Source organism: Arachis ipaensis, chromosome B10 (assembly GCF_000816755.2).
Source record: "Arachis ipaensis cultivar K30076 chromosome B10, Araip1.1, whole genome shotgun sequence".
In the NCBI taxonomy this organism is placed as follows: domain Eukaryota; kingdom Viridiplantae; phylum Streptophyta; class Magnoliopsida; order Fabales; family Fabaceae; genus Arachis; species Arachis ipaensis.
In genome coordinates this window covers 127,407,424-127,419,044 of record NC_029794.2, presented here as the reverse complement: position 1 = coordinate 127,419,044, position 11,621 = coordinate 127,407,424, and the positions used below count along the sequence as shown (strand labels likewise).

The 11,621-nt window shown below is 31.3% G+C and overlaps 2 protein-coding genes across 2 annotated transcripts in view; one reads left to right on the top strand and one right to left on the bottom strand.

The window, feature by feature from the left end:
* Positions 1-312, top strand: part of LOC107621866 (UDP-glycosyltransferase 74G1) — a gene marked incomplete in the record, with an annotated part of 2,349 nt that extends 2,037 nt beyond the window's left edge. The window contains 1 exon segment of the mRNA XM_016323849.2: positions 1-312. Within this exon segment, the coding sequence (XP_016179335.1) occupies positions 1-114 (114 nt within the window).
* LOC107624100 (SPX domain-containing protein 4) lies at positions 1,219-3,314 on the bottom strand. The gene is given in 4 exon segments (XM_016326554.2): positions 1,219-1,761; positions 1,764-1,886; positions 2,039-2,210; positions 2,906-3,314. Coding segments are annotated over 4 exon segments (831 nt in total). The 5' UTR covers positions 3,161-3,314; the 3' UTR covers positions 1,219-1,480.

Here is an 11,621-nt window from a genome sequence, read left to right as displayed (position 1 = left end):
CAATGGAAGAATTTGGCTATAAGAGCAATTAGTGAAGGTGGAACTTCTTATGAAAGCATCAAAGAATTTGTGAATAGTTTACTTTGCCTAAATGCTACATGTCCTAAAGTATGAATTACATTGTGATTTGAACAAAAAACTCCTTTGAAATGTACAATTGCCTGTTAAAAGTTGTGTAGACTTTGCCATTTTACCGATTTGAGTTCCAAATGGTGGAAGAAATAATGGTGCAAATAAATCCAGCAGCAACAACTAAACGCATCTATTCGAAAATGATCTCTATAGAGATCAATGGTAGCCCCCTCTGCAAAACCATTAGTGTTACTTTGATGTATATGCCTACCAAGGAATAATCAGGAAGTAGTTTACTAGATCTAATATAAAATAAGACCTACACAATTTCTTATGATTTGCAAATTATGAAGCTACGGTAAAACAATCAACCTAGTTAATAAGGCTTTGTTGTTAGACTAGGAAAATGAAATGATTAGTGACGAACTATTCCGTTATTTGGAAATTCGCAGTAGATCTTGTATAACTTGCACAAATGAAAGGATATATAAGTTTAATTTTGACACATTATCAATACAAATAATTTCACACGGTCATCTAATTAAATTCATACGTCATGTGTTTAGATGATTTTTTAAATAATAGTTTTAAAAAATTATTGTTTTTATTAATGTGAAAATACACCATTGAATTTCTATATAAAACAAAATTAGATTCTGTATATTTTATACAGTAAAATTGTTAAGTGATGGTAAAAATATTCTCACTTTCACACACCCATTTTATAGAGGTACGTTTGAGAGTACACAGAAAGGAATGCCAGGTAGTGGGAGAGAACTTTATGAATTTTACTATTTAACCTCTCAAACAGCCTCCACTCGACCACTCCTCACCTTTCTCTCTACTTATTATTTATTAATAACCACTCCTTTTCATCACCTAAGAACAACCTACACTGAAGTTTCTCTTGGCCATTCATTGGAACTCCCTCTTTCATCAATCTCCACATCATAGCCTTATGTAGAATTAAGTAGAAAAAACCAAACATACTATAGAAGTTAAAACATCTTTGACACACATACAGAAAATGCATAGAAAATTTGTCACTGCCAACACTATTACATTATAACATCACATGTCAGCATTGTTTTGCTTGAGTAATCATATAAAGAGCATAAAAGATGATCCAGAGATGCAAAAGGAAGCTAACTGAAAACATACAGCTACAAAGCAAAACCATTACAATTGTTTATTACAACAGTGAGTTAAAAACTTCTGTTACTTTCAATTCAGCATTTGCTTTTTGTACATGTATCTTAGACGTAACATGCATATCTCATTTGTTATGTTAATTTATTGTATTTAAACAAAGAGGCAGAAGTCATATTTCATACAGTTTCAATGAACAAGCCTCAAACAACAATCCAAAGAAAAAATACAGGAAACAACCTCAAAAGAAAAAGTCATCTTACGAAGAGTCAGGATCTTTAACAGTGCTTTCCTCATTATGTAAGGTAGCTGGAGAATTCGTTGCAGAGTTTTCGGCTGTTACAGCACCAGTACTATCAGCATCTTGGTTGTTAAAGAGGGAAGAAAATGAAAATGGATTGCTCGTGGAGCTTTCTTTCTGAAGACCCTTTATTGCTTTCATAGCAGCAAGAGTGCTACGATATATGTACACTGTTTCCTCTCCAAGAGTAGAGGATGCATCTGGTAAGTCATTTGTTGTATTATCTTCAAGTGATTTAATTCATGAACTAGCCTCGTGAGAGGTTCGGTTGTGAAAACAGGTTGACGAAGAACAAGTTGCGTAAAGGGAAGGCGCAGGACGCCACCAGTTCTTTTATCATACTTCTTCAAAATTTTTATTAGTCCTGTTGAAGTGGAAACATGTTAATGGTGTTGGAATCAATGATTACCTAACTAAAACTGCCTATGGCATATATTCAAAAAACTTCAAAATAAAATAGGAGAAGATAACCACCAAAGTAAATTTTCTTACATATTATTTAAGTAGATGATATACCTGCAAAGTTTAAGGAACTGTAGTTTTTGAGAAGCACCATCTCTCCATGGATGGTGACTAAGTCCTTCCTGATTCCCATCATTTCTTCACTGAACTCATCCTCATACTCGGAAGTGTACCTTTCACTCTGACTGCTTTTTTCTTTAAGTCTCTCAATTCTTTCTTTCAACTCCTATTCACAATTAGAAACAAAAATCAGGAAAGAAACAGAGCAGTTTATAGCAAAATATAGTATTATAATATTTAATGATACATAGATATTCTTGAGGATTTAACAATTTAACCAATTTCTTTAACATGAACTTTCAATCCAGCAATTAAACAGTTGGATTTAGTATAGAATTTGAGGATGAAGGTTGAACAATGAATCCCTAAAGTAGTACAACAACAACAATCACAACAACAATAACAACAAAACCTTATCCCACTAAGACGACGCCATTGAGCTTGAAGCCCTAAAGTAGTAAATCATATCACACAGATTATAGCTATTTACTGCATATTCTCCTTATACAATTACTTGGTACTCACTGTACTTTTTTTTCAGTGTAGCATTTGTAGATGGAACCCATGCTTCGAAGAGAAAATTATTGTTGCTTAATCAAGATTGCAGGGTCTAATTGTTACTTGGTTTTACTACACATATCAAATTACACTATCTACCTTCAGTGTTTGCAATAGTCACTGAATTCGATAAAGCTAAGACATGTTCTCAGAGCACTCAATTATTCAAACTTTAAACACAATTTGTTAACCAACAATTATAGATTAAGTTGCATAAACACATCCAAAACTAAGGGTTCTTGAATTTATCGTTCTAAACCTAACCAAAAAAAAAAAGAGAAATCAGAGGACAAAATTAAGAACCTGGAAGCGGATAACAAACTCCTCCTCCTTATCAACATAGAAATCATTGAACTTGTCAAGCTCCTCGTTGAGAATCGTGACGAACCAGGCTTCAAGGTGGGTGAAAGAAGAGGGATTGATGGGAGCGTTGTTGGTGTGGTTGGAAGAAGGAAGGTTCTTGAGAAGCTTCTTGAGAGGTTTGTAGCACAAGAATTTGTCCCTCCACTCAGGGAGTGTATCCTCCAAATGAGTCTTGAATTCCTTGCCGAACTTCATTGTTGAAACTCGAAGAACAAGAATGGATTTGGGGTTTGCATATTAATTAATTATTTGGGAGAGAGAGAGAGAGAGAGAGAGCGAGCGCAAAGTGGGAAGTGGAAGATTCCAAAATGGATGCAAGGTATAGGATAGAGGAATCTAGGTATTGGGAATATTTTCATATTAAATTGGGGGAATGTTGCGGTGGACCAGAGATCGGGTTTGAATAAAGCTCTACCTCCAAATAAAATAATAAAAAATATTAGGGGTAAGTAATTTTTGTGATTTGTAGTCATTAATAATGATTTTTATGGTGTGAAATTAGTGTGAAATTTCATTTAAGGGCTCACTTTTTTTTACTGATTACATACTAGCTAGAATTTAACAAAATTACTGACCCTCTAGACTTTTTTCCAAAATATTTATACAAATTTATTCAAGTGGTTATAATAATTTTTTAAATTACACGCTTATTTTCTTTCTCTTTTTTTATTTCTTTTTCCTTATCCTTCTCCTTTTCTTCGTATTTCTTCTTCTTTTAAATTTGTGTTGGTTCTTCCTTTTCTTTAAATTTACACACGCAATTTTTTTTGAGTAATACCCCAAATAGGTTCCCAAGAAATTTACCATCCGACAGTTTTGTCCCCCACAAAATTTAACTAAGATTTCGACCCTGAGGTTTTCAGATATCCACCAGATACGTCCCCAAAATCGTTTGATCTGGTTAAAGTGGTGACGTGTCAGGTTAACTGTGACATGTCACCTCCAGGACATTTTGGTCCCCATCCACGCTGGACAAAACGACGTCGTATTGGAACCAGGGGCAAAACGACGTCGTTTCGAGGAGGACAAATTCGTCCCCACTTAGACAGAGAATGCAAACGGCGCCATTTTCATGTGAGGGACCTATTTGCCTTATAATAGTATCTTAGGGGACCTATTTGACCTATAATTTGTGATGTTAAAAAAAGTTATATTTACTTCAACGAAAACCTTAAAAACACATTGACATTAGTATGTTCATTTATCAAAATGGTAACATAAACCTGAGAACCCAAACATGTTAACCATACAAATATTTGACTTCAATAGCAACACAAACCAAATCAAGTCAAAAGAAGGTTTATTTTCTTCAATATAAACTAAACAAAACCATTCTAAACAACATAAAGTCTTCTTCCTCCAACATAACAAAAGGTGGTAACATAACTAAGACAACAACTTTCACACTAATTCTTAGAAGCATCATTTCTTGAAAGACTAGTTCAACCCTGGTGTTGGAATGAATTTAAACAACTTAGATATTGGCCACTGGTTGCAGCTAATATTGTCTCAGCACTAACAATCCCCGAATTTTTGGCCCTAATTACTGTCTCCTTTGGACGTCTAAAAGAAAGCTGAGCTTGGAATAAACAGTATTGTTATCACCATGTTTCACACAAAATTTCAAGTTCAATATTGCTGAAACATGGTGATAACAATACTGTTTATTCCAAGCTCAGCTTTCTTTTAGACGTCCAAAGAAGACAGTAATTAGGGCCAAAAATTCAGGGAGTGTTAGTGCTGAGACAATATCAGTTGCAACCAGTGGCATAGTATCTAAGTTGTTGAAATTCATTCCAACACCATGGTTGAACCAGTCTTTTAAGAAATGATACTTCTAAGAATTAGTGTGAAGGTTATTGTCTTAGTTATGTTACCACCTTTTGTTATGTTGGAGGAAGAAGACTTTATGTTGTTTAGAATGGTTTCGTTTAGTTTATGTTGAAGAAAATAAACCTTCTTTTGACTTGATTTGATTTGTGTTGCTATTGAAGCCAAATATTTGTCTGGTTAACATGTTTGGGTTCTCAGGTTTATGTTACCATTTTGATAAATGAACAGACCAATGTCAATGTGTTTTTAAGGTTTGCGTTGAAGTAAATATAACTTCTTTTAACATCATGAATTATAGGTTAAATAGGTCCCCTAAGATACTATTATAAGGCAAATAGGTCCCCACATGAAAACGGCGCCGTTTGCATTCTCTGTCTAAGTGGGGACGAATTTGTCCTCCCCGAAACGACGTTGTTTTGCCCCTGGTTCCAATACGACGTCGTTTTGTCCAGCGTGGATGGAGACCAAAATGTCCTGGAGGTGACATGTCACAGTTAACCTGACACGTCACCACTTTAACCGGATCAAACGGTTTTGGGGACGTATCTGGTGGATATCTGAAAACCTCAGGGTCGAAATCTTAGTTAAATTTTGTGGGGGACAAAACTGTTGGATGGTAAATTTCTTGAAGACCTATTTGGGGTATTACTTTTTTTTTCTTTCCTTCTTCTTCTCTTTCTCTTTTTTCTCCTCCTCCTTCTTTTTCTTTATCGTCATCACCAAATGAAATTATCGAGTAATGGTTTCATTTGAAAATTTTTCTACAAATTCAATAGATTTCTTAATCGGAATAATTATTTCTTAAAAAATTTTATATCCTAGAAACCTTACTTTTGTTATAAATATGTTCATTTTCTTTTCAAATAGGACAAGATCATTTTCTTTTATAATATTAATAAATTTTTTTAAGTGCTGAATATGCTGGTTTATTCTTTTAGAGTATACAAGAATATCGTCTAAGTAGACTATGATAAAATTTACGTATGCATAAAAAATATTATTCATAATTTCTTAAAATTCACTTTGTACATTTTTTAATAATCCTTGAAACATCACATTCCATTCATAATTTATTTAATTATATCCTTGGTGTATTTTCTTAGTAATTAATTATATCTTCTATCCCTTTTATTAGAATTTGAATTTTTTGACTTTCTAATTGTTGTTCTATTTTCTTATATACAATTTCTTGGTTCATGACGTAGCCATTTGTTGTAGTAAATTTAGTTTCTAATTTTTTTGTTTTTGTATAAATTCAAATAGAATAGGTTGGTTTGGTATACAATAGGTAGTTACACTATCTACATCTATCGTAAAAAGGTATAATAGTAGAGTGAAGCAGTTTTCTAATATAACTTGTTGAGATATTCTTTTTACTAGAAAAAATGTAGTTGAAAAGCATACATTTTTCTTACAAATTTTTGCTTTAGAAATCTTATAGTTTATAGTCATTTTGTCATTTTCAGCTTTGACAATAGTTTCAGTTGTTTTTTCATAGTACTTGATAGGTATTAATCCTTTTTGGATACAATTTACATCTGCTCCTGAGTCTATCATAACCATAAACTCAAATTTCTCTGTTCCGATTATTATAACTATACCATTTTTGGTTAACTAATAATGATAATTCATTAATATAATTAATTGGATTATAATTTTTTCTTCTTCTTGATTCTATTTTTTCTTTTTCTTTTTGTAATCTTACTATGTTTTTGCCTTCTAATTTTAGTATTCTATAATCAAGAGATATATTTTTTTGTTTCAATTCAGAAATTTTGAATTTTAATATTTTTATCTATTCTTGTAAATTTTAAGGAAGTTTCTTCTTTAGGTGTTCTAAACCTATTATATATTTTCTAATTTCTACTGGTCTTATTTTTTTTTTGGATTTTTCTTCTTTTCTAATCAGATCATTTAATTGAAATAAGAATTCATCTTTTAAGAAAAAATTTCTTAATTTATCTATTATAGAAATTAAAGTGTTCTAGTTAAGGTATTGATTGACTTTTGAGTTCTCGTAATTACATTTAAAGATTTTACACAACTATCACAGTTACATATTCTTGGTCCTAGACACGAATCTTCCTCTATTTCAGAAGACTCTTAAGAAGAGGGTATATCTAATTGTTGTATAAAATTTTCTGAATCATCAGAAGAATATTCTTTTTTCGTTTCGCTTTCTGATTCACTATCAATTAATATAGCCGCTAAAGCTTTTCTTACTTCTTCATTACTAATTTTGTTTATTTTTTCTTTTGTTTTGCAGTTATTGGCATAATGACCTGATTTTTTACACTTCCAACAAATTATTTATTTCTTGTTACTTTTCTTTTGATTATTCCACTTTTGTTTTTTTCTGTAATTTTTTTTGGCTTATTTCCTGTTGTGTAAGGTTCTTTCGATTGATACCTATACCTATTTTTTTGTATTTCTTTTCTTAATGACTATTTTGATTGCTAGGTGCTTTTTCAGTTGTAATACCATATTGTTGGCAAAAATTTTCTAATTCTCGTTTATTGCTCATATTTTTTTCGCATTTTCTCTTGTAATCTAGTGCAATGCATATTTCTACTCTGATTTGTACTACTATATTATGTATTTGGCCAAAAGTTAGGCCTTCATATGGTATTTGAGTACCAAATAAAGATTGTAATTTTTATAAAATCTTTTTTAAAAAGAGTTTAGATAGGGTAGCTATGAATCTTTCTTTCCAAAAAGGGGCTGCTATATCATCTCGCATCATAATTTTAGAAATAAAAACATCTTTATACCATCGATAGTCAGACATTGTAGGGCGTCGTAAATTCATTAGTTGGGTTCCTATTCTATCTTTAAAAATATTTGAGTCTCCTAAAATTTTTTTTTTGAAATTGTAAAAATTAAGGTTGATGTGATATCTTGTGATTGGTCTTCTAATTTTATACTACTTAGGATTAATTCTCTTTCTAGATATAGACTCCTTATATTAATTGCCTCACATTTTTTTTTTTATAGAATTTTGTCTTTTTACCAGTTGTTTAGTAGCATGATTCATTTGCATCACTAAATTTCTGATGAAAATTTTTCAGTTTTTGAGGTTTGTTCTTATTTCTTGCATAATATCTTAGATTTGTTAAACACATTGGGTAATGTTTAGAAGAGTTTTTTTTATCTTACTTTCAAAAATTTGTTGAGACATTTTAACAATAATTTCTTCCATTTTTTCTATGGTAAGTTAAAGAGGTGATGATTTTTGAGGGATTTCTCTTTTATATTAAAATTTATTTGCTTGTTTGACATGTTAAAATATCCTTGTTTTTAACTCATTTAAAATTTGGGTAATTTTTCTATTTAAAAAAAGATGAATAATTTTTTGGTTTAAAAGAATATTCCAGTGGCTTTCGCTGCATTTATTCCACATATTTTGTAAAAAAAAAGAGTTATTGAATCATGCATTCATTGTTTGTTATGATTTTCTCTACAATATACAGCTCCATCATTTCTTGCATTTACAAACAACAAAATATCAAAAGTATTTTATGGAATAAAAAAGAAAAAAAAATAATTTAAACAGGATAAAAAATTTAAAAAAATGTAACAAAAAATGTAAAAGAAAAGAAAAGGAAATAAAAGCAAAGAACGTGGAATTCAAGAAAACTAAAAAAAAAAAAATTTAAACCAACAAAGGAATAAGAAAATAAAATACAATTTAAAAACTTTATTTTTTCGAAAAGAAGTTAAACAGAATAAAGAAGAACAGAAACGTGGATTGAAAGAGAAGAAAGAAAAGAAAATAAGAAAGGTAAAATAAGAAAAGGAAAATTAACGTAAAATAGAAAAGAAGAAAAATAAAGAAAAGGAAAAAAACGTGAAAAAAAAGAAAATAAAAAGAAAAGACAAAAAGAATGTGAAGAAAAATAAAGAAATTAAAAGTGAAACAAAAGAAAGTAAATAAGATCTAAGTTATGATTTAATCGGACGTATGTTGTCAATCTCAATTAATTCCTAGCAATAACGTCAAAAATTTGATAAGCGAAAATTAAAGCTCATGGATATCAGCAATTGTACCGAATCACTCAAGTAATACCACGGTGAGTGGATATCGTTTCCACGAGGATTAAAGGCAGATTAAATTCTTAATTAGATTAATAAAACCTGGTTTGAAGAGGACAAGATTATGTCTTGATGAGAGCTTGAGAATCTTGAATTCTTGAATGTTTATGGACAGAGAATTTGAATGTTGATTTGAGAGAAGACCATGATGGTGATAGTCAAGGGCTTTGGAGATGTTTATACTTTTAGACAGTGACGGATCCAGAAAATTTATGTTAAAATTTAAAATGGGGAGATATATATATATATATATTTGTTTAAAATTATCAAATAAGAGTGGGGGCAAGTGCCCCCACCATGATGCTTGGGTCCGTCCCTGCTTTTAGAGAAATCAAACTTTGTTTACTTATCTTGAAGTTTGCAAGATCTTTCACGACAAATCTTTAGTGACTGATTTCCAATTCCTTGGTTCCTCGGTTTCTCGAGCATTAATTAGTTGTCAATTAATTAATCAAGAGATTAAGCACAAAAATTGATTTAGATTCAAATAAGATTTAAAAGTAGTCCTTAGGTCAAATTATATGTGATGTATTCAAGCTAGTCCTGTCCAGTTACATCTTAAAAAAAACACAATTTTCAAAAGTTATTCTAATACAAATTATATGTCACTTATTCAAAATTAGTGTGATTGAAAACTATGTATGTGTCGCACATTAATTGAATCACTATTCCTTGTAACACCCTTACTATCAGAATGTCACGCTTCTGGCTGCGACACTCTGATAGCAAGAAGTATTACGACGATTCATATACTTAATAATAAAATAGGAGCCATTGACTCGAAATCATATCGCTGATTTCTTTGAAAACTAGAAAAATACTTTATCTTGAAAACAAACAAGCATATATTTATATACAAGACTTCACACGTAAGCAGCTTATAAATATAATATACATATAAAATATCAACTCCTATCCCTCTTACAATATTAAAATAATAAGAGTGAGGGAAAAATCTATAATATATGTAAACAAACAGAAACAGCATATCTAAGTACTTAATTAAAACTCCGCAATCTTCTTCATCCGTCTTGGAAAGATAAAGCTGTAGGGGGTGAGAACATCGTCCTCGCTGGTTCTTAATAAAGGATTTTGAAGAATTGTTGTAAGAAAATATTTTAAATAAAACTATTTTCAATCGTAGTGAACGTCAGTTCATTATCCAAATTTAAAACTTATATTTTTCTTAAAATTTCACACAAAACAACACTCCATACATTTCACCGCTTACTAAGAAACCATTTTAAACAAACTTACCACTGATCCAACCAATTCCGTCCTCTGGCCCAAATTAAATCAAATCTCGGCCTCCGGCCCAACAAAATCCATCACCGCTATCATCAATCCACTACCAAATACTCAAAACAGACATCAATCACAAGCATAAACAAATAAAAGGCAAACACATTTAAAGAATAGTTACAACAAGTATCACAGTTATCAGTTAAACAGAATTCATCAGATAGGCAAACCAAAGCACTTAAGCACACCCAAATGAAGCAAATAAATGCAACATGATGCATGTCTGTCCTATTAGTCGTAAGCTCACGTGTAGGTTAAACTGCCAGAACCCGACACATCAAGTAGCTAACCTGGATATTGTCTCTAGGTTGCGTATCCCCAGGAGGAACACAAACGAAGGAGAGTGCCTTTTCATATCGAAGGAGTGTGCCTTTTCACATTCTCCTGAGAGAATTACGAAGGAGAGTGCCTTTTCAAATCGAAGGAGTGTGCCTTTCCACCTTACAAACAGAGAAAGATGTGGGAAAAAACAATATGAAGGAGAGTATTTTTCCACCTTCCTCACACCCATATCACGACAAGAGAGAGAATCCTTCATCCTCAACTTGCCAAATCCGTGAGCGGGACAAAACCACCGTCCTCACAACATCAACCATATTCACATTTCTATCTCAAACACGCAAGAGAGATAAGACTACTGTCCTTGTCAAACACATTTTAATAATATTTAAAATCATAATCAAACTCAATTTAAAATCACTTTATCCAAATTTCCCAAAAGACTTAAAAACATAATTCTCTTCTTGATAAATCGAATTCAAAAATAATACTTTTCTTAATAAATAAAGCTCCAAAACATACTTCATTTCTTTTCTTAATAATTCGAAATCAAATACTATGATTCTTAAACCAAAGTTTCTTCTAAATAACGCTTCAAACAAAATCTCAGAGTTTTATAAAAATTTCGGCAGCATCTCCTCTAAAACTTGGACTTTGTCACCCTTCTCTGGTCCCAACCAAACCCTTTCTCAAACTCATTTCAAATCATTTCCAATTCTTAAATTCATTTTCGACAACTCAAACAAAATCAACTCAAATCTTCTCAAATCATTCTATCATAATTTAGAAACCAAATTCAATAAACCAGTCCAATAATAACCAACTCAACAAACTAAATTGACAAATCAGAATAACCGGCATCCTCAATAATTCAATAAATCAATAAGATAAATAATTATATCCATCCAAAACAATTGAATCCAATTCTTAAGACTTATAAAAATCATAAAAATATATTTATTGCATTAATATCAACTTGTAACAATTCTTAAAAGTAAAATAAGTTTAAGAAAATCGCCCATACCTCAAATAGTCGAACCTATAAAATCAAACGTGTCTAAAAACCTTATTTCTCTTGTCCAGCAATAGTGACAGAGAGCTTCGGCGGCGACACTACCGCTTGTTGTCACACACAGCAGCGCAACTGTAA